This window comes from Quercus robur, chromosome 2 (assembly GCF_932294415.1).
Source record: "Quercus robur chromosome 2, dhQueRobu3.1, whole genome shotgun sequence".
In the NCBI taxonomy this organism is placed as follows: Eukaryota; Viridiplantae; Streptophyta; class Magnoliopsida; order Fagales; family Fagaceae; genus Quercus; species Quercus robur.
In genome coordinates this window covers 42,556,521-42,580,846 of record NC_065535.1, presented here as the reverse complement: position 1 = coordinate 42,580,846, position 24,326 = coordinate 42,556,521, and the positions used below count along the sequence as shown (strand labels likewise).

At 35.5% G+C, this 24,326-nt stretch overlaps 2 protein-coding genes across 4 annotated transcripts; one reads left to right on the top strand and one right to left on the bottom strand.

Annotated features, from left to right (window-relative positions):
- Positions 1 to 15,997: 15,997 nt before the first annotated feature.
- Positions 15,998 to 19,424, top strand: LOC126713746 (probable protein ABIL5). 2 transcript variants are annotated; one of them, XM_050413599.1, is made up of 8 exons: positions 16,001 to 16,299; positions 16,407 to 16,489; positions 17,820 to 17,967; positions 18,069 to 18,168; positions 18,319 to 18,355; positions 18,688 to 18,821; positions 18,918 to 18,982; positions 19,065 to 19,424. In XM_050413599.1, exons 1-8 carry the CDS (start codon positions 16,216 to 16,218, stop codon positions 19,149 to 19,151), a joined length of 738 nt encoding a protein of 245 aa, XP_050269556.1. In that variant the 5' UTR covers positions 16,001 to 16,215; the 3' UTR covers positions 19,152 to 19,424. The 2 variants fall into 2 exon arrangements, with proteins under 2 accessions (XP_050269557.1, XP_050269556.1); XM_050413600.1 differs by lacking the exon at positions 18,918 to 18,982 and having other exon boundaries at positions 15,998 to 16,299.
- Positions 19,425 to 19,868: 444 nt separating this feature from the next.
- On the bottom strand, positions 19,869 to 23,298 carry LOC126713745 (rho guanine nucleotide exchange factor 8). Of its 2 annotated transcripts, none has more exons than XM_050413597.1 (7): positions 22,847 to 23,298; positions 22,435 to 22,551; positions 21,617 to 21,771; positions 21,456 to 21,530; positions 21,082 to 21,354; positions 20,669 to 20,989; positions 19,869 to 20,537 (listed from the first exon to the last, which is right to left on the bottom strand). In XM_050413597.1, exons 1-7 carry the CDS (start codon positions 23,139 to 23,141, stop codon positions 20,115 to 20,117), a joined length of 1,659 nt encoding a protein of 552 aa, XP_050269554.1. In that variant the 5' UTR covers positions 23,142 to 23,298; the 3' UTR covers positions 19,869 to 20,114. The 2 variants fall into 2 exon arrangements, with proteins under 2 accessions (XP_050269554.1, XP_050269555.1); XM_050413598.1 differs by having other exon boundaries at positions 22,435 to 22,545.
- Positions 23,299 to 24,326: the final 1,028 nt, after the last annotated feature.

Sequence of the window (24,326 nt, the reverse complement as noted above, 5' to 3'; positions counted from 1 at the left end):
TTATATCCCAAGACTCTAATATAATATCATTTGACCCCTCCATGAAATATCCATAGTGAACAAAGTCATAACAAACTATCACTTTGTAAACAACTATTTTATTCCTTAAATCCCAGGTTTAATCTTTTAGTTATTCATATTTATGAAATCTAATTTCAATAAATAGAAACTTTAGTAACTCTTTACTAAAGTGGCTAGCTTTGAATAATCAGTTCCTATTAAACTCATCTCAAGGAGATATTTTGTGTCTCTATGAAAGAGATTAGGAATTCTATCTAGAGAATATGTGTTCCCTCAACACTACATGTGGTTACCCAACATACTGAGATTTTGACCATTAAATTAGATCTTGAAAGTTCAAAAACGTGTACAAAACACCTTTGAACGTTTAGACCCCCAAATTACAACTTAACCAATACAAGCAATATGTCAAACAACTAGTGTGCGGAAACTTAACACATGCTATAATATGAAATTGGTTAAAAACTATCTAAGCCATAACAAAATAAAACCACAGCAGATAATAAAAAGGCAAAGATAGAGAGGAAGGAAGATGCAAACACAAAGACAACATGCGATGTGTTATCGAAGAGGAAACCGAAGTCCTCGGCCAAAAACCTCTCTGCCGCCCTCCAAGCGGTAAACAATCCACTAGAAAATACAGTTGGGATACAAGGACAGCAATAGACCCTCCAAGCCTAATCTACCCAGTGCACCTAAGCCCTCCAAGCTTCTTGCTCCAACGAGGTTGCGCCGAACCTTTTTCTTTTCTAACTTCCCGGATTCCGCTACTAGACTGTAGCATCAACCAATGAAGATTGGTTCATTCCTAACTGCTTCCCAGAAATCCAAACAATTGTCTCACAGTGATGATGATGGTGAGAACCAGGTTTGGTATAATGCCTCTCAAGGATTTGACAATGGAGAGGAAGAGAGTTGAGGAATTTGAAGAGACTCTAAGGTAGAGATTGTGGGTGAAACAATCTGATTTTTTCTTTAGGGTTTCTCTCTCAAAATTCTCTCTGGAAGCTCTCTTTCAATCGTGGGTAAAAGGGGTATTTATACTGGAGTGGGAGAGGAATGTGAAACGTCAGGTTTTACAAAACAGAGGTGGCTCGCGGCTTGACTAAGTCGCGAGATCCAGTCGCGAGTTAACCGTATGGCCAGTTGTCCTGTTTTGTCTTGTAGTGCTCCAGGTAGCATGACTGTTCATCTTCCAGCATGCTTGGCACGTGTGCTGCTTCTGGCGGCTTTTAGCCGCGAGTCACCCGCGAGTCCCAACCGCGAGTCTCTGTTTTCTTGCACACTCTTGAGCAATCTTCACTCTATCTCAGTCACTACCCTTACAACAAACCCACCTAAATACAGGATTACTAAATGCTGAATTACAAGCAAATTTGGCACGGAATAAAGCCAATTAGATGGTTGAATAAATTCAACCTTACAATCTCCCCATTTGGCTATTCCATGACAAAACCCTAAAACAGACTCTAGACTTAACATGTGAGTTGGGAACAGTTGAACAAAACTCACTCACACCTAACTCTAGAAGCTGTGAAGCACTTGAATCATATGAACATAATACTCCTGAAACACAACAATACACCATGATCATTGTAAGCAGAAAATTATAAATGCATATGAAACAGGCAATATGTGATCAAGCAAAGATGGAGTTAAGAAACAAGCCATGGCTTGATCAACCAAGAGAACACCACAAGGTAGTGATCACAGTGCTCATTCACACTTGGAATGAACACAAGGACATACAAGTTAACAAGCACAAGGCAAGACACTTGTATGCTCAACACTCAACCAATGCATAACACACAAGGCATATGCATCTAGGAACAATCCTACAAGGGCACAAGAGTGACAGTACATAAACCAAAATGCAGAACATTTAGATTAAAGTACTGATTTCAACATAGCATAAAGGCTGCATTAAGCAAGGTACATACCATAAAGCCTACAAACTATGCATAAAACATTAACCCTAAAAGCTTACAGAAGCACATAGGTACAAACACAAAAACATCCTGAATAACATCATCAAAATATATTAAAGTTTAAACCAAGAGTATAAGTAATGAGTTAGAAACAACTATACACCAAAACACAGTGTATCAAAACCATAAAAACACTAAATAGTACCCAACAAACATAAACCTAAAACCATAAGTTTAGAGGATAAGACTAAAAACAAAAGTATGACAAAAGTATGTGTGTACTCCCCCTATCACTATGCACACTTCCCTTTGAACTTTTCTCCCCCTTACTGAATGCTCTCCCCCTTTTTGTCATGAATAGCTAAAGGCTCTCGTCCAACTTTCGTTGAATATCATCTAGCTGATTCTCCATAGTCTCGAGACGCATTTGGACATGGTTGTTTGTGGAGTAGAGAAGTGCCACAAGCTCATCAACGCGTTTCTGAATATGCTCAAGTACACTGCCGACTCTATCAGTATGAGGAGCAGTCTGTGCTTGCGGAATACTAGCCGGTGAAGCTTCAGGAACAGCACGTGATGTAAATGTGGTATGTGCAAGTGTCTCTGAGTCAGGGGCAGATGGAGTAACCGGAGAGATGTGAGCACTCCTTGGTGATTTAGAGGAGTGACTTCTGCTAGCTTGAAGAGTGAACAAGGAAATGGGACGTTGACGAGTCAACATTTTTCCATCTGCAGGAGGAATAATGCCTTCACGAAGAATGAGCTTCATGATGAGACTGCAAAATGGAATAACTTCTCGAGCTGCAGATCGACACGCGGACTTCCTCAAGGTGTAGTAGATGTGAGCACATATATCAATGGGGGCTCCTGTAATAAGGTCACAAAGAAATAGAGCTCTCCCAAGATTGATGAATGTAGTGTTGGACAGTGGGTAGAGATTGGTGAACATGATCAACTTTAGTGTGGTCAGCTCAGGTGCAAACTTTGCGGTGCTGATGGATGTTCCTGCACTGGATACTTCATGATCGTATCCTAGGATTTGTAAAATTTCTCCAACTTCTGGATTTCATTCATCGTAAGGAGTTATATTCACATTCTGAGGTCTGGTGATGCCGAGAAGATCTGCGATGGAGTCTGGGGTAACACTAAACTCTGTTCCTCTGACCCAGAAAATGAGTTCAGGTCCAAGATCAGTTGCATTGGAGAAGTATTCTTTGACCAGCTCATCCATTGGATCATCAAAGTTCCCGAACAAGTTTGCCCAATCTCGTTTCTCAAAGATTCGAGGGATGAAAGTGGTCCCTAAGGTGTTGAACTCTACCACCCGTTCCACTATAGTGGTTGACTTGTCAAACACGTTTGAGTAGACGTGTGAGTTAAGCGGAAGTCTGAACCTATCCTCATTGGGATCTTGAGATGCCTGAGATGATAGTCGAGTCCTTTTAGCAACTGGTGTTGCTGGTTCGTCAGCAACAATGTCTTTACCCCTAGAAGATCGACGAGACATCTGCAAGAGAACAGGCCCACAGCAAAGAGCCAAACAACAATACCACACAAGATAATTGTCAACAAGATTCAGTGTAAACAAAATTTCAATATATAAACACAAACTAAAGATAGTGCAGACTCAACCAAACTTCCAACAATACAAAGAAGCACAAAATAACAGGTGCAGCAAAATGGTGATAGTGCACCAAGACATAGATAGACAACACAACTAACAAAACTCTCAATGAGACAGGTTATCATGACCATGATATGCAAACAGATACAGCATTCGAACATTTAGAACAGATAACATAAATCACTCCACCAGAGATATGAACAAGGGGAAAATATTTCAACATGAAGAAACCAATCATCCACACTAGAGCACATGGTTGAGAGACATACATTATGTTATCATAAAAACTCAGTAACCAATACCAAACACCAACATCAATACTTAAGCAAGTGAAATGAGTAAGTCAAATAGACACCAAACCCATTTAAGAAAAGATTTTCAGACTCAATAATAGGCAAATATCAGAACAATGAAAAACACATTGTGACCGCTCAGCATGAAAACAGGTGAGAACAATATCAAACAAGACACGCCATACCCATTACACAAAGAGAGAAGTATTTCGAACGCAATATCAGTCCAAACGGTAACAAAAATATGCAGGAAAAAGGAAAATGAGATTGAGAAAGCAAAACCCATACCTTTTCTTGATGATTTGGATAAGAAATGAAGCACCAATGAGGTTTGAAAATGGATTCACGAAGTGTTTGGAAGGAAGATAGTTTAGAGAGAAGATGAACAGTCACAAAAGTTCGAGGGAAAACTGAAAAGAGGTTTAAAAACTGCTTCTGTTTCTGCAAAACACGTGTTTTTCGCGACTTGATTAAGTCGCCACACAGTCACCAGCTCAAGCTGCCAAAGCACTCAAGAACAAAAATTTGAAAAAATTTTCTAAGTGTTTTTCGCGACTGGAAGGTCTACCCGCGAGTGAGTCGCGAGCTGAGCTGCGAAAATCTCTGAGTGAACCTCGCGACTGGACCTTCCACTCGCGAACAAGTCGCCAAAAATGACCAGCGAAGATGCGACTGAGGCTCGCGACTTGACATACCCGCGACTGAGCCGCCAAAACAGGGCAAAATAGGATTTTTGAAATTTTCAGATTTTTCAAAACAAAATACTTTCCAAAAACACCTAAAACACTCAAAAATCTTTTTGTGCTTGAATTAACAAAGATTGAGCATGTGAAAACACATTTCATCAAGTACAATCACACAAATGATTATGGCATTTATTAAACATAAACTTGTGTGTTGTGTGTGGATATCAACAATGAGATAGTCCTTTGTCTAATGTGAAGCTTCAATGATCGATTCGACCAATGCATACACAATTAGCACTAGATCATGTGACCTATCTCAATTATAGAAATATGTATATATGACCTCCCACAAAACTTGATAACATGACTTGGAGCTTTACATTTTACTCCACTTTTAATCATAACATTTGATCTTTTTGATCTTTTGAGGCAATCACCTCTCATTGTGAGAGTGATATTTGACATTTCACTTTAATGAACAAGCCTTTGGCTTTTTGAATAAACATTCACTTTAATATAAGGTCGCTTACCCTTTTTCCTAGTCGACTACTAGAATGTGCGACAGGCTTTTGCAGCTCAATATCTCTTTTCATTTGGAGATTTACATTTGGTGAGCTCTTTTTAGCAAAACAAAAATAAAGAGTGGGAAGATATATAGACACAAGTCTATGCATGTCTCAAGATCAACATAACCATTCACTAATCATTCATGACAAGTTTGAAGATCTATTTACAACAATAACATAGATTTCAAGATTTTTCCCACAGTGATATAAGTGCATGAAAACAAGCAATGCTCGAAAATGCACAAAACCATTAGCACAAAGGTACAAGACAAAACAAGTTTTGAGACAAAACTCAACAAAGTCAATCAAGCTTTTTGATTTTCTAATTTTTTTATGTGATTTTTGAATTTTTGACACAAGAAACAAAAAGATTGATAAAACAAAATTAAAAATATTCACAAGTAGAAAAGCAAACAACCAACATCAAAAACAGCAAGCAAACCAAACAAACATTGTCACAAAGCATAGGAAGTATTAATGCATGGACATGTTGTAATGCTTATGCATGAGTACCCTTTTTCACCCACACGTCACTTGCGTTTGGGGTGATTTCCTTATAGGATTGGGTACGGGAGTTAGGGCTTTCAAACCTTCGTGAGAAGCTTTCCAAGCAGTTGGTGAATGCACCAATCATCTTCATCACGTTCATCATTCCGGGATCTCCATTTTGATCTCTAGATTGATCACCTGCCCAAATTCTCCTATCATTTCTGGGTCCTCCTGACCTTTGAGGAGTTGCACTGTTCTTTGCTCTCAGCTTTTGGCAATTTAGTCGAGTATGCCCTTGAAGTCCGCAATAATGGCACACATAAGTTCCTCTAGGACCTCTTTGTGGTCGTGGACGTGACTTGGCACGAGATTCAGACCTGCCCACAGACTGATTACGGGGATTCAGCATTCGTTGGTTCACCACATTCTTCTTCTCCTCCACCTCGAGCTTCTCACCAGTAAGGTCAACTACAACTAGATCTTTGGCCTTTACAAACTTCACTTCTTTAGTGACATTTCCAGATGAACTACTTCCTCCGGTATATCCCAATCCGGATTTGTCTGAAAAGTTCTTTTGAGATGATATAACATCATCTAGCTTCTTGGTGGTGACCCTCTCTATTTTAGCATTCGCTTGCACAACCTCATTCTCAAGAAATCTCACTTTTGTGTAAGTTTCGGACAACTCACCATTCAGTGTTTCTATCTCACATTTGGCCTCCCTATATCGGATTAGGAGACTTTTGTAGTCCTCCTCAGCCTTCTTCATTTTTCTCACAGCAGCCTTGGCCACCCTTGTGTACTCACCTGACTTCTCCAAGAGTGAGTTATAATTTTCTTGAAGATTTGCCGTGCTTTCATCTTCTTCAGCATCTGATTCTTCAACAATTCCTAGTGATTCATCATCACTATGTTTTCCAAGGTCTTGTACAAGCAGATTCAACTCATCTGAAGACTCAACATGAGCAATAGTCATAAAAGCTGAATAGTTCCCCTCTCCATCACAGCTCTCTTCAGATTCTGAGTCAGACGAATCCGAGTCACTCAAGGTCGTGGCATACACTTTACCTTTCGATTTCAAATAATTCGGACATTCCTTCTTAAAGTATCCATGCCCGTTACATTCGAAACAAGTGACACCTTGTGTGGGTTGGGATTCTTTTCCATCTTTCTTTTTGAATTCCCTCTTCTCCCTTCCAAAACTTTGGAATTTTCTTTTATCATCAAATTTGCCATTATTTTTGAATTTCAAGAACTTTCTGAAATTTTTGACAAGGTATGCAACATCTTTGTCAACCACATCTTCTCCCGATGAGTCTTGATCTTCCACCTTCTCATTAATGGTCTTTAGAGCAAAAGATTTACTCTTCCGTTGATTGGGCTGCGACATCTCATAAGTCTGCAGAGAACCAACCAGCTCCTGTACTTTGATGTCATCAAGGTCCTTGCTCTCTTCAATTGCTGTCACTTTAGCACGAAAACTTTCCGGCAATGATCGAAGGATCTTCCTTACAATCTTTGAGTCCTCCGTTTTCTCCCCCAAGTTGAACTTACTGACAACCACCTCATTTAGCTTCCCATAGAAAGAGTCAAAAGACTCATCCTCACTCATTTTGAGCTCCTCAAACCGAGTGGTCAGCATTTGTAACTTGGTGTCTTTCACTTTCTTCGTGCCTTCATAGGTGGTTTCCAGAATCTCCCATGCTTCTTTGGCAATGGTAATGTGAGAAATCCTGTGAAATTCATCTGGAGACACACCACAAAAAATAGCATTGAGTGCTTTACTGTTAGCATTAGATGCAGCAAGTGCTGCCTTATCCCATGTGGATTTGGCTGTCTCAGGTTTGGTCCAACCAATCTCAATAGCATCCCAAACGGATTCATCAATAGAACACAGAAAAGCTCTAATGCGAACCTTCCAAAAAGCATAATTACTACCATCAAAATATGGAGGTGCATTTAGGGATTGAGACCTATCCATCTCAAAAGGGAGTCAAGGATCACACAATGGTAATGAAACCAATAGCAGTGTACCCACTCTGATACCAATTGAAAGTTCAAAAACGTGTACAAAACACCTTTGAACGTTTAGACCCCAAAATTACAACTTAACCAATACAAGCAATATGTCAAACAACTAGTGTGCGGAAACTTAACACATGCTATAATACGAAATTGGTTAAAGATTATCTAAGCCATAACAAAATAAAACCACAGCAGATAATAAAAAGGCAAAGATAGAGAGGAAGGAAGATGCAAACACAAAGACAACACGCGATGTGTTATCGAAGAGGAAACCGAAGTCCTCGGCCAAAAACCTCTCTGCCACCCTCCAAGCGGTAAACAATCCACTAGAAAATACAGTTGGGATACAAGGACAGCAATAGACCCTCCAAGCCTAATCTACCCAGTGCACCTAAGCCCTCCAAGCTTCTTGCTCCAACGAGGTTCGCCGAACCTTTTTCTTTTCTAGCTTCCCGGATTCCGCTACTAGACCGTAGCATCAACCAATGAAGATTGGTTCCTTCCTAACTGCTTCCCAGAAAGCCAAACAACTGTCTCACAGTGATGATGATGGTGAGAACCAGGTTTGGTATAATGCCTCTCAAGGATTTGACAATGGAGAGGAAGAGAGTTGAGGAATTTGAAGAGACTCTAAGGTAGAGATTGTGGGTGAAACAATCTGGTTTTTTCTTTAGGGTTTCTCTCTCAAAATTCTCTCTGGAAGCTCTCTTTCAATCGTGGGTAAAAGGGGTATTTATACTGGAGTGGAAGAGGAATGTGAAACGTCAGGTTTTACAAAACAGAGGTGGCTCGCGGCTTGACTAAGTCGCGAGATCCAATCGCGAGTTAACCGTATGGCCAGTTGTCCTGTTTTGTCCTGTAGTGCTCCAGCTAGCATGACTGTTCATCTTCCAGCATGCTTGGCACGTGTGCTGCTTCTGGCGGCTTTCAGCCGCGAGTCACCCGCGAGTCCCAGCCGCGAGTCTCTGTTTTCTTGCACACTCTTGAGCAATCTTCACTCTATCTCACCCACTACCCTTACAACAAACCCACCTAAATACAGGGTTACTAAATGCTGAATTACAAGCAAATTTGGCACGGAATAAAGCCAATTAGATGGTTGAATAAATTCAACCTTACAGATCTCACTTCTGATATATCAAAGTAACCTACATTTCATGATCAGACTCACTATCCTCTCAGGATTGAGAGTCTATGAAATTAGAAGTCGTCAGATTAATTATTTAGGTGACAGTTGTTAATTGAATAATTAATCTCACAGTGGTCTAGTTCAATATGTCTTACACACTTAAGACACATCAACACATCAAGTAGAAGTCTTCACTTCCATGATCAAGAAACCATCTTAGTTGATGTATTATAGTTTTCACAGATGAAACGCCTAATTTCATCACCAACTATGTACTAGATTTTGAGTTTATAAGGAACTTGTGATTTATATTTTTCTATAGTTAAATCACATACAATGCATCTCAAGGACTATGATAATGTCCAAGTAGTTCATTTACAAATAGTCTCATATAATTAAACAATTTAATTATGATAGGCCAAAAAATGAATTAACCCCTTGTGATAAATTTATTGATTAATTAGTCAAGATTATTAAATTAATCAAATTAACATGCAAACGTGTGGTAGCACAAACAAGTTACCAATTAAACTAAGTATACAGTAGAAAATAAATTGACATGGTGATTTGTTTATGAATTGGGAAAACCAACATTGTAAAAACCCCACCGGGTAATTTTAAGGTCACCATTCCCAAGAATCCACTATTATCACAACAAGCGGTTACAAGTAAATGAATCTCAATACCTTATACCAACCTACAGTTGAATCCTTACCCCAATACCCAATTAGACTTGTTCTGTAGTGATAATCTCTCCTTGTAATGCACGGCTCCCAATATGTGACTAACCAATTGCACGGATCCCAGTACGCGACTTCAATCACCAATTAGAGAAAGTTGTTGGCTGCAAAGTTCTTCAGTTTATCACACGATGAAGATCCAGAAGATGCTTGGTCACAAAACCCTACGATGCGCAAACACGGCAACTTCTACACAAGAACGATGAACTTGGGCAAAACTCTATCTCCGGTCATAATTTGATTGAACAAACTTTGCTCAACACTTATGCAACTTGTGTCATTATTGACGGCCCTTAAAATAATCATTTTATATGTCTAGGGTTGTGAGAAAAGAAAGCTCAAACATACAATCACGGATTAGAGTTAAAACGGATCTGAAATTCTATTTTTCATAAACCTCGACAGAGACCCTATCTGTCGAGCTATTGTTGAGCTACGGGGCTGAATAGCTCTTCAAGCTCGATAGATGGCTAGCTGTCGAGCTTTAATGACAGGCACTTTTTAGACTTGAATCTTGGACAAACTTGCATGGCTTCAACACTTGATCTTAAAACAAAGTTTCTTGAAGTATTAAACACATCCTAGTTCTACCCAGATACAAATAAAGTGTGTTTTGTCAAAGGATTAGCCAATTACATAAAATAGTGACATATGTTCCTAACAAGTGAATCACATATGTCCTAACAAATTATTTACAACATGCTAATAAATTGGATTTTAAGGTATAAACCCTAACAATAACCTATATGAAATTGTGATGTTGTAGTTGAAAACCCAGCAAGGTTCTTTCTCTTTTTGTTGCGACAACACTAACAGCAATAGCAAAAATATTTGAGGCAATATAACCCATTCAACTTTCAATAAAGTCAAGGAACTTTTTCTTTGTTTTATCCTGGTTGGCATAGAAGACAACGTAGAAACAACTTGAAGCTACTTTTAGCCACTACAGCAAAAATTTTTAATCTTTTTTTTTTTTTGAGAGACAAAACTCTTTAATCTTTGGCATGCTTCTCATTCCCCTTTTATTTATTTATTTTTTTTTTTTTTTACTTTTTAATTTTAAAACTTTCAGTATGTGTTTCATTATTTAACATACTTTTGATCTTTGCTGATAAGATTGAATATTGGTTTTTTTTTTTTTTTTTCTTCGAGAAGAAGATTGAATATTGGTTGATACTTTACAAAACTATTAATTCATAATTGGCTATATTTACTAAACTGATTTTTTTTTTTTTTTTTCAACTTTTGTCTATTGTATCATAAGTATATTTGGAAGAGGATTCATGGTAGCAGTTTTACTGTGATTACACTTAACCATTGAGATTTTGTTAGATAGCAATTTAGAATGAAAGATTTGAATTTTGTATGCAAAAGTGTAACTTATATTAGATGGTAATTGATCACCTACCTCTATTTATTTATAAGGGGGAGAGGAATTTGAACGTTGATTCTTCTTATAAAGGGAAGTATACTATGCCACTAAACTACAAAACTTTTGACATTAGTTAACTTACACATGCTATAAAAGTATAACTATACAATTTTAGCTAAATCTTGATTTGTTTTACGATGATATAATTACAATGGAATATGAGAAATATGAAGTGTATGATATATTACTCTATCTTTTATTTTTAAAAAGTATAATGTAGTTTGAATAAGTTGTGAGAAGAAATAATGGTAAAGTTATTGATGGTACTTTTTATTTTTTAGATAATTCAATAGTTGGGAGATATTGATGTAAATCTTGAATGTCTCAATTTGAAAGACCATCAGGTCTCAATTAAACTACAAAGTTATTGACATGCTAATAAAACCTTTTAACATTTATATTATACATTTATGCAAAGTATTTATGTGCATTGCACGGATTTGCGACCAATAATTATTATTATTGTAAAGTTGTGATTTACAACTATGTTTTATGTTGGCTTTATTCCATGACAAAAAGTGTTGTAATTGCACTAATTTATTTCCTTTATTTTGTGGGATTTTATTGTAATGGGTTTAGTATTAAGTTGGTGAAGAATCAAGCATGAAATGAAGATTAGTACAATTTCGCAACTAGCTCGCAAGAAGTTTGCGAGTAAAGGTTCCTGTGAAAAGGCTACGTGAGAAGCACATGTTGGAAGCTAAAGAGTTAAGTGTCAGGCTGCATTTCGCGAGTACTTCACAAGATAGGCCATCTCGTGAGCGAAACTCTCTGATTGGAGGATTTTAAGTGTGATTTTATTACCCTTCACTCATACTTTATATACCCTCATTACCCACAAAAGAAAGAAAAGGCTATTTGTGAGAGACCGTAAAATTGGGTTCTCTCAAAAAGAGGTTTGGGTGCTTTTAAGGGCACCTCTCTTTTGGATGGTGGTGTGGAGTCGCCACTTATTTTTTTATACAAAAAAAAAATAAGAAAAAATATAAATACAAATTACATATTCAAAATACTTCATTGCCATTGATTGAATAAAGAAACGTACAACTTTGGTAAATTAACCTTACAAGGCTTTGGGTTACAATCTATGCAAAAGAATACAAAGCTTCGGTCCTAGTTACAATCTACCAAAATTAAAAGACAAAACACTAATCTACCTATCCAAAAATCCTAAGCTTGGGGACTAGGTTACGAAATGAGAAGGTGTTAGGCACCCATTCTGCCTAAACAGAGTTTAGTTTTCTAGACTCTAATGACCAATATACCCTTTTTTGAATGATGTTGCAAGATATGTTATAATGCACATGACAAACACTTGACAAAAATTAACTTAAATAAATTTGCCTTATTGGTGTGTCCTCTTTCTAAAGAAAATTCAGATCTATTTTGGAAATTAAAAAAAAAAATAAGACAAAGTTTGTAAAAAATTAAATTTGTTTTTGTGAAGGGTTAAATAAAAGAAAGATAGATTTTATCAAGAAAAATTGATCTGTTTTATGTTAAGTTTAGAAAATAAGATTGGATCTATAGAAATCAAATCTGTTTTTATAAAAAGAAAAAAGAATGAAATTTTGTTAAAAAGAATCAGATATGTTCTTCTAAAGAATAAATGATTGATTTTAGGTTTATAAAAGAAAAATCAGATCTATTGTTAGAAACAAATAAAAAAGGCTTTTTGAAAGAGGATCCACATTCATGAGACAAATTTATTATGCATGCATCACATACTAAAAAAAGAAAAACTTAACCTAACTCTTAATTCTTTCTTTGAAATTTCAAAATCTGCAATTTTATGACAAAGAAAAATTTAGAAAAAATTTCAGATCTGTATTTAATGAAAATACAAATCAGTTTTGAGATTAGAAAAAAAAAATTAGATCTATTTTAAATGAAAATACAGATCAGTTTTGAGTTTTAAAAAAATAAGATCTGTATTTAATGAAAATACAGATCAGTTTTGAGTTTTAAAAAAATCAGATCTGAAAATATAGATTAGTTGAGTTTAGAAAAAAAATCAGATTTGAAAATACAGATTATTTGAGTTTTTATAAAATAAAAAATAATAATAATAATAATAAAAAGCTTTGATAGTCATTAGCAGAATTTGAAATTTAAGAGAATGAATTACAATAAACAATCATCTAAAGAACATGCAAAGAAAGTTCTAGCAAAGTATCTAAGCATGGCAATTATATATATTAAGAACAAGACACAATTAAGCATATTAATCACATTCATGAGATGAAAAATAACATACTAATTAATGGAAAAAAGAAAATAAAAACAAAATACCTCTTGCATGAGTGTGCTCATCTAATGAATGAATATTTTAGAAATCAAAGAAATTTGTTCACCACTTTAAGGTCAAAAATACTTTACTTACAAAAAAGAAGTTCCTAAAGCAAAAGCCTCCAGAACGTCTTGAACGTAAGAGGAATTGAAAAATCAAAAGAGAAGAGCCCTTAATTCTGATTTTTTTTTTTCTATTTATAGAAATTGGGATGCTTAAAAAATAAGCTGAATGAGATCAGATATGAACTGGAGCGCGTCCTTATATCTAAAAAGTCAAAAAAGATAGGCTTCATCTCAATCAGGGAGTTTCCGGGCCGGGCCGAGCATTTGGGCCAATCGGCACTTACCATGTGCCGATTGGCACTCCAAGAGTGCCGAATGGCCCTCTTGAGTGCCAGGTCCGCGTTTGAGTTTTGGTCCAATTTGGATTCCTTTTTTGGGGATTTTTTAGCTGGGAATTGCACCTAGACACGTTTTTAATGCATATTCTAAAAATTAATCTTTTTTTCTTGATATTCAAGTCTTTAAAGTGATAATTATCTTGTAGATAAATATTCCAAAAAGACTTGATTATCCACAATTTCTTTGTTATTTGATTATCCACTTTATTCACATGCAAGCAAACCTATTTTTGACACTAAACAACAACCAATCACAAAATTATTTAATTAATTTGAATTTTCTAACCAATCAGAATTAATTTCAATTAATCATACGTGATCGGATCCACTCAAACAAAATGCATGCAGACCGTGAAAACTTGATCATGTGATATCTTTCAATCAGACGGTCTAATTTGAAAATCGGACATACCGTCACGATCATTAGAATCTCAAGATCATTTTTATGATATGCAATGAATGAATTAATGCATGTAATGCAACTCTAAATTTTTGGGTATATGAATATTCACTCTAGTCATCTTCCAAGATTAAATTATGGGTGCAAAATCAAATGTCTACACTATTATTTAGAGAGAAAACCCTAGAGTGGTTTCTACAACACAACACACCCATCTTTTAGAGAGAGAGAGCTACTCATCCTTTAGTGAGAAATCATTGTAGCCTCTTCTTATTCCCTATCCCATTTTCATACCTTGAGAGGAGATTTGTATCTAAACTCAACCCACACCTATTTAGAATGTAAAGAGTGTTTTAGAACTTAGGAAACTTTGGGGATTTGCCAAAAGAAGCCGGTAAAGCTTGGTGGATGCAATCGGGCGGTATTGTGGGATCTAGAAAGCTAGTGAAGTCAAGATTCTAAGAAATCCGTTGGTAGCAGGAGCTTGGAGGGCTCAAGTACATTGGGTAGACTAAGCTTAAAGAGTCTTTTGTTCTTCGCGTACTCCAACTTTATTCTCTAGTGGATCAATTTTGACTTGGAGGGTCGCAAAGAAGTTTTTCACCAAGTTCTTTAGTTTCCTCTTTGATAACACGTCTTGATGTTATCTTGTGTTTGCATTTCTCTTTCCTACTCTTTAAACTTTCATTTTATTGTTGATTGTGGATGAATATGGCTTAGAGTAGTCTTATCAGTTCATTGCACATATTTACTCTTGTTCTACACTTTGTTTAAGTTAGAGTAAAAGCAATCTAGTCATAATTTTTAATTGGAGGTCTAAACAAGCTCTTGTATTTTAGCACAAATCCGAGCTTTCAATTATTATTATTATTATTATTATTATTTATTTTTTATTTTTTGCGATCGTTGATATATAAATTTATTTAAGTGTAAAATGACATATCATTTAAAAAAGTTGCTTCACGGGGCAATTTAATGAAGGGTGTGGGACTCCTAAATTGTAGTCTAAGGGAAAATTTGGAAAATAACACCAAGTCCCAAACAATTTCGTTAGTTAGCAACGTTTCTAAACTTTTTAGGAAATTATTATCTCGAGTCTAAGGGACTCGATTTTTCTCTTTGAACTTGAGCCACAAAGCCTTGAGTTTTATGATTTTTCCGGTGGAACTCGAGTATGAAACACTCGAGTTCCTGCTCTGCACATTTAAAGAAAAAAGAGATAGAGGAAAACCAAACAAATGAGGAAGAACAAAAGCTCTATAACAAATCCTTCACTTGGAGCCCTTGCCACCGCCACCGCCACTACCGCTTGGAGCCTTCGCCATTCGTAGGCAGATCTGAGGGCGATTTGGGTTTGTGGGTAATTAAGGAGATCTGGGTTCATTGTTTCTGTTAGGGGTTTGGGTTTGTTGTTTTTTATCTGCCTTCTTCTTTTTTGTTGATCTGCATCTGCTTCTTTTTTAGTTAATCTCTGCCTTCTTTGTTGTGTTATTTCTTCTTTGAATTTCTTTGTTCTCTGGCTTCCTCATTGCCTTGTTCTTCTTTGTCGTTTCAATATGGAACTCGATTGTTTCATACTCGAGTTCCACTGAAACTCAAGTCTTTGTGACTCGATTTCAAAGAGCAAAATCGACTCTCTTACACTCAAGATGTTAGTTTCTTAAATAATTTGAAAATATTGCTAACTAACAAAATCTTTTAGAACTTGATGTTATTTTTCAATTTTTCTCCTAGTTAAAAATATATATATATAAACTAAAATAAATAAATAATAATAATAATAAACACAAAGCAAGGAAAAAGGCAAATCCTTGGTATTTGAGTGATGTTGTCAGGTGGTCTTTTAGAAAGGAGCGAAAAAGAAATCACGGGGCTGAAGCTGTTTTTGTCATCTTCCTCCATCCTGTACATGTAGCAGCATCTAGAGCACTATAAGAATCTCTCTCATTAATGGGGTTTTGTTGTTTTTTTCCAAATACCATACCATAACCAGAACAATATATCACGAGCCTCCACTCACCTGTCTCTCTCTCTCTCTCTCTCTCAGTTTTTTAAAAAACTCCAACCAACTCATCCACGGGCTTTTTGAGATAGTGATAAGCTGGATAGCTTGTATTTATATCCTTGAGGTCCACCCTCCCCTCTCTCTACATTTATGTTCAGCTGCATTTAGCTGAAATCAAGAGAGAATGCAGAACTCAAAGTCTTGTTCTTCCTTTCAAAGTCTAGATGATGAGTCTGAGGACATCACACGCTTTGAAAAGTCTCTCCAGGTGTACTTTTATTTTCATCTCCACGACGCCATGTTACTCTTTCTTTCTTTTTGTGTGTATATTTTGTGCGTTTTGATTCTATATCATTAATAGTTTTGTGATTGCAGGAACTTAGAGAGTTACGTTCTCAGCTTCATTATGCTGCCGATTACAGTGAAACCACTTTCTTGAATGCTAAAGAGAAGAAAGTGTTAGTGTTCTACTCTCTAATTCTCTATACTGTCCACCATTATACCATCTGTTTCTCATTTTAATGTGATAGTATAGTGGGCTGCCACTTTTTGGGGCTTAAGAAAACAAAACAAAAGTAGTGTTTGTTAACATACCATACAAGCATCAGCTCTAGCATATAGCTTTTATCTTTTTATCTACAGTTTTTTAAAACATTGTTTTTTCATAAATATACTTTATTTAGCCCCCAAACCGATGATATATATATTCTCAAAAAGTTCCTCAAAAAAAAATATATATATATATTCTCAAAAAAAAAAAAAAAAAAAACTGATGATATATATAATATAATTTTTTTCTTAAAAAAAAGTCAATATCTGGGACCACCACTTGGTGGACCTAATTTGACGCGGTGTTCCTAGCTCAAAATGTGAGTGGACAGCACTCATACGGCCCAAACTCTAATTTTGAAGGTAATTTTTTAGTTCCTGCGGATGGGTTCACATCTTTCAAGGCATACCTGTGATTTTACCCAATAAACAAAATAAATTCATAAAAATAAGCTCATCATAGATGCGGATAAATAAATATTCTTACTCCCTCTTATGGGTTTTTTCAATAATTTAGTGTTGGGATTTAGTTACTAGTTCTAATTTGATAAAAATTTATAATTTTTGGGAAATAGTTAGTGTGTTTTATATCCAATAATTGCGAATGCTTGTCAATAAGCATTGTGGTTTCAAATCTCAACATCTTTAAATTTTACATTTTTCTAGGTACAACTTTTAAAAAAAAATTTATTTTCAAAAAGTTGAAAAATAAACTGTATCAAACAGTTACGAGAATTAAAAGATGACTAATGACTAATGACTAGTTTAACACACAGAATTCATAAAAAAAAAATGGTTTAACACACACAGATAACTCTGACTCAGCTCAAATTCAATGTGGTAAGACAAGCCCATCAATTTGGGCTTAATATCTCTTCACACAAGCCCATTAAATGGTTTAATGTCAGCATGAAACCAATAAAGACAACAGAGATCTCTCAAGAATTCATACTTGTATAATGGAGGGAACTGGCTCACTATAGTGGCCCATTAAACAAGTGAATGAGTGACCCACAAATTTGCTTTGCTCTGTGTAAAGGCCCCTACGGCTTGTCGTTTATACTTTATACTATGGTCTTTTTTTTTAAAAAAGACATTTGATAAGATAGCTAAAGGCGGGCAGTGGTTTAGCAGTAGGTCATTGTATTATTTTAAAACGGTCAGCCATTTTGTGGTATTTGAAAACGGTTGGTCGTTTATTAATATGTGGCCCCCTAATTCCTTAACATATTTTTGCAGTGTGATGGAAAACACAAAAGAGTACATATGCAGGGCTGTTGTTACTGTTGTTGACCACCTTGGAAGCGCCTCTGCCAACCTTGATTGTCGCATTTCTCAGACTAATGCATTTTCGGAGGCTGAGTTTCGAATCAATTGCCTAAAGCAAGTTAGTAGTATTATTTTGCTCAGTCACATAATGCCATTCAGATATCATTGGAAAATTATTAAGTACTAATCCTTTTAACTTTTTTGGTGCTTGCTTGGTAGAGACTTCTCTTATGTGAACAATATGCTCACAAGCTTGCTCTAACTAAACTACGGTGGAGTGAGAATTTGACAAGATATTCTCGATGTTATTTATCAATGCGTAACTGTCTCATATCACCCTCTGGTTCTTTTCAATAAAATTTAAAAGTTTCTTCTTGCAACTTTGATTGTTCTTTTTGAATTGTCTCATATCAATGCATATTTATCTCTTCTGAATTTATGATGCTTCTTTTTTTCCCTCATTCATCAGAAAATGAAAATGTTGAGAAATCAAATGAAGGTTCAAGGTACAAATTTTCTCTCTAATACATGACACTGAAATTAAGGATGTTTACCTGCATGGCTTCACATTGTCAAATGACTAAAAAGCTTCAAACAAGAGAACCTATTTTAATCAATTATGTGGAGCATGCATGCGATACTTCCTTAAGTAAGACTAACAAAATAGCAACAAAGAAAAGGATACAACCTGGAGTGCAATGAGGATTTTATACATATATTGCACACGTATAAGCATTGCATGGCAGCCTTACCATGCAAAATGAACTTTTTATGTCATCACTTAATCTGGGATAAAACTTGAGTTTCCGTCTTTTTGATCAATTTGTTATAAATGCAGGGATATCGTTGATCAAACTAACAGCAAAATGATAGATAAACATGAACTTAACAGTGAAGAGGACGTGCCACTTTTCTTGTACACAAACACACAGAGGCCATCTCTTGAGAAAGAGACTACCAACTCATCATTAGGTTAAAATTTCCTCTCATATGTAACGGATGTGTTTTTAATTGGGATTTACATTGCTTATCTACTAATATTTTTGTTCTATTGCATGGCTTGTTTAGTATTGCCTGTTCACGATGGTTTGTCAGTATTGTCAAAAGGTTCAAATCCTACGTTTCATTTCCAGGTAGGCGAAGTTATATTTAAGATCCTTGTTATACCACTGCATCACTTGTTTATTTCTATCATTTTGCATTCTTTTGTTGCAGGGTACTCAAACAATTGGACGTCATAGAAAGTCAGCGCCGGGTGGTGACATCTTGTCCCTCATACGGAGAATTAAACGAACAGCATGAATCATAAGGGTCTGCATGTTTTTCTTTTGCCTTCCGGTAATGGCATTTTAGTATTGGAGGAATGCCTTATTTAGCAGACTGCAAATGTATGAAGTCACTCTGTTGGGAGTTCATCACAGAATTAGGACCATGAGAACACAAATGCCATAGAATTTGAACCAAATTAGGAATTTCTATTTGTTATGACTGCTCCTAAAGCTAAGGATATGTTCCTTTCTGAGAATTTTTACTGCTGAAAGTTGTTGATTATGAGTGTAGAATAATGGTTTTGAAGACTCTACAGCGTGATTAAAATTTATATTCTTCATGTATATTAAATAATAAAATTCAGAAAAATAAATTTCAATTTATCAAAGTTCATTTTGCACCTTAAGGCTTGAAGCTATAGGAAACCAAATTTGTTTGCAACATCAAACTCAATCAAAACTCAGCTGAAGTGAAACGTCACAATGAAATTTTTAACTGTCAGCAATGAATATCCTGTTCTCTCTCCTGCAATGCTTATGGTAAATAGATATTTGCTAAATGCCTCATGAATTTGTGGTTTGTCAAATTCACAGGAATTTTTCAATTAGAAATTCTATTTTTCTTTTTTTCCTTTCTTTCTTTCTTTCTTTCTAAGGCAGTCCTATATATGCAGACAGTTTCCTGGCCATATGTCATTAAGACCAAATGTTGAGAGAGTAAAGATGAAATCAACCAAGAGTACATAAATAAAAGAGTACGTGGGCTACAAGTCAAGAAAGCTGAGCACATTCCAAATGCATCAAACCCATTAATCAAATGCTGACTTCCCTTTCCACATTTACATCAGGAAGGAAGCACGATACAAGAATTACAAACACAACAGAATCCTACATGGGTCTGACTATTTACATTGACAGGATATATAGCCCTCTTACTATCTTTCTCTACCTTTTCCTCCTTTTCTCTTTCATCTTGTTTCTTCTAATGCTACTAGCACTAATGGCGAGCTGTTGGACTTCTTAGACCACTTAGGTTCTCAAGCTTTTCTAAATAGGATATTTTCTTTGTGGTCACAATGTTTGCTATCTTGCTCTTGAGGGTATCATTTTCTTCTCTTACTGGGCTGTCCATATAACCTGTTGAGTCATTCTTCTTCATGTCAGTAGCTCCCTGATCGAGATTCCAACCCATGAAATCCGAGAGTGTCTTCGAATTTGGTGTCTCAGCAGCACACCACTTGTCTGCCTCTTCACCAGTCAACGTTGAAGGATCCCTTGAACGGTTCCTGTTGGATTCTGCTAATAACGGGTTTTGAGTGAGAGAATCAGCATAAAGGACATCCTCAATTTTAGACATGACATTGAATGCCAAGCTTTCTATTATCCTTGAATAGCTCTCTAAAATAGCCTGCCCTATATCCTGCACATATTTAGCAGAAAATAGGTTTCTGTGTCTTAAGTAGTTTGAGAAACATTTAGAAATTTAAAAAAAAAAAAGAGGGGGGGGGGGGGGGGGGGGGGGGGTGGGGTTAGTTGCAATATTGTTATTACCCTATTATATTGGATCTTAGATATGTCTAGTGCAGATTGTGGAATTCCTGGAAACCGCTGCTTTAGTAGGAGCAAGATGGTTTCAGCTCTCTCCTCAAAGAGTTCTCTCTTCTCCAAGCTCACACCTGAACCCCAGGAAGACTTGCCATCCTTGTTGGTCATCTTTCTCTTCCAAATCACAATTGAAGCCTCGATCCTGTTCTTAAGGTCAAGTACTTTATGCTCTGTTGACAAGTCCATGGTTGAGAGAAATTGCTCTGGATCAAAATACTCTACTGTAATGCTCTTATATATTGAATCACCAAGGCTTGCTCTACCATTCTGTAGAAACATAACAAAGACAATCAAAATCAAAGTAACAAAACCAATATTGTAAAGCTAATCAATAATGAATCTTTCCTCTTATTAATTACTTTTGGTAGGGATTCAATGTAGCTTTCAGGGATCTCCATTTCTGATAGTACTTGAGCATTTATAGCCATAGCTGCTTTTAGTACTTGGTTCACAGAATCCTTCTGAAAGAGCAGCCACTTTCGAGATATATCTGATAGCCCATTTGGTGGAACTTTGACAGTTGGTAACCACCATTTGTCTTCATTTCTTGGGACATTACCATTTTCAGATTCATCGGCATCTTTAGACACGTACCAGAACTCATTTTGGTTTCCAAAGTTATCCAGGTAGTCCTGTTCATTATAGTTTCATCAGCAAAAGGTAGAAATCTAGGCTATATGATGGAAGAATAAACCTCTATATATTTAAACGAGGAGCAGTACTTATTACTTACAATAAGCATAGCATCAAGCTTTCGGAGGGCAGGGATGTTCATTAGAAGATCACTTCTTTGGAGAGTTACCATTATCTATCAAATCATGATAGAAAAATATTTGAGAGGCAATCAACATGGTCAAAATTACACGGATTATGAGATAAAGAGAGATTTATCACCTCCATACTTTTTCCATCTTTGGATTTTTGCTGTGATGGAACAAATTCAACAATGTGATCAGTTACAGATAAAAGCCATTCAATTTCTTTTCTCCACCTTGCTTTCCTCTCTGGAGACATAGGCTCTAGCCTCGATTTTTCACCAAATATAGATGCTGCATTGTTGTAAAACAACAAGAGAAAATAGCATATATATTAGCATCCCCATCCTTTAGGTGTACTCTTCCCTATCAATCTTAAGAAATAGGACAAACTATTAATTTGTTTCCTAAATTATGTATTATAATTCAGTTTTGTCTACGAAGTATAGATTGTTAAAAATGGTTCAATATTACCCTTCCTCCCCACTTGCCATCAAAGTAAATTATTGAAATCTTATAACTCATTTTCTTTCAAGCTCTTTGGTCTCATATTATTACAAATCAATGTTAATAACATGATGAATCACTCAATTTATAAAGTAATTTAAAGGATTTTAACAGAAAATTGGAGGTAAGGATGACATTTTGTTTTCAAAATTTTATGGACTAAATTAACACAAACGATAATTTAGGAACAAAATTAAACTCTAACACATAATTTAAAGACCAAAATCATTGTTTGCCCTAAAACCTTGATAGCATCATGCAATAGAGAAGAACCCCATGCATGAAGTGTATATGTTATACTTTTTTTTTTAGAGCAATGTTTGAATTTAAGATATACATAATTTAGGAAGAAAAAAAAAATCCTGTTTCTTCAAAAAAAAAAACCATTTCCAGTTGTCATAATATAGCATTTCTTTTGTGAACAAATATTATATAAGAAAAAGAAAGTACCAGCAAGGTTTGTGATGGCATTTGACAAAGCCAAAGCCGAAGAAACACCCTTTCCACCACCCGACATATCTTCACCAAGAAGAAGCTTAGCAAACCTTTCCTTCATCATTTCTATATCTGAATAGAACCGCATATAAATTTTATTAAACAGCTCATTAGGCTAAAGAAATGATTTCCTAGACCACACCATAAATAGCACCAGCATGATGATTACCCAAGAACATTATCTTATTTTTCACTTATTCGGTAATGAGAACTTTTTAAATACATTTTAAGCAGTGGAAGGGAGATTCCAACGTTAAATATATCCGTTAAAAACAACAGAAACTGTCATTGTACTGGGATAATGAGATTGAGAAAGAACTGATGCAATTTAAAGTGCATGCATGTAATATGAATAAGATGATTTTACCTGAATTTGGCTTGGTATGTGGACTTCCAACCTTGGCTGGAACTCCAATTTCCAAGCGTGAAACTGGACCCATGTCATGATTAAGCGACCAGCCTATGTGTTGGGGCTCCAATGGACTAGCTACACGCTTGACATCAAAACTTTTGGCAATAATTTTCTCTTCTACAACACCACAATCATGTCCATTCTCAAATATCAAACTCTGAATCTGTCTTCCCGGAATCTCAAACATCCTTTTTAGATTGAAAGATCTTGACTTCTGTATGGTATTTTGGCGTCCAAAGGCTCGGACCATTGTATAACAAAATAAATATAAGTCAGGAAACAAACAAACCTGACTATGTTTACTAGAAAACCTTAATCAAGTTACAAAACCGTTAATGGTTGTTGTTGTTGTGTTGTATGAGAGAGAGAAAAGAAAGAGGAGATTCCTCTCCAAAAACGAGAGAGGTTAGAGGTGGAAAAATGGAACGGTTTTTACTATTTTGCAAAGTTGACGATAGAGAAGGGAGAGAGTTTTTAGTGGTTTGAGTTCAAGTTTTTGTTTTTTTTTGGCAAACGTGGGGTGCATGTTCGAGCAACAAAAAAGTTAGGGTCGCTGTAAGCAACAAGTATAAAAATAAAAATAAAAATAAAAAAAAAAATACAAAAACAAAACGCGGATGGTAATTACTAATTTGTTTTTTGTTTTTTTTTTTCGAGATTGTGCTTTTGTTTTGGGAATGAGTGGTTGCGAGGTCAATGCTGGGCTTAAAGCCCGGGAAAGACATACAAATTTAACTGACAATTGCTTCCTCTATTCTTATCACATTACAAAAATGCCATAAATAACCAAACCAGGGCTCAAAGTTACTATTTTTAAATAATTAATACGGTCCATAATTAGGATTAAAAAAAAAAAAAATTTGTCTCAAGTCTCAACAAATATCGCTTTCTAAACTTATAACCTACTTGCTTCGTCCATATCCATAAACTCTTAGGGTACGTTTGGTACACTAAATGTAGATTACATTATGAATAGTAATCTTTATTACTAGGAATAAAATACATTGTAATGGAATAACTATTATTATTTATAAGTTTGGTTGTTATATATGGAAAGCTTGTAAAATACGATGTATAAGGAAACTTTATATTTTTGGAAATATATTAATTTTAAAATCTATTATATATACTAAGGAATAACTATTACATCCATTTTAAAGAGGAATAGCTATTTTTCAATTTAAAGAATAGTCATTACAATATAATAACTAATCCATGTAATAAAGATACAACCAAATGACCGAATTGCTATTATATATGAATAACTATTCCATTACAGGAGCTATTACAGCATACCAAACGTACCCTTAATTTGGCATCTATATTAAAACTCTAAAACTCTCTTTGGAATAATGTAGGTCGTCTAAAGGTTATTATAATTTATGTTTTCTATTTGACTTGTATAAATATAATAAAAAGTCAAAAGCTTTTTTAA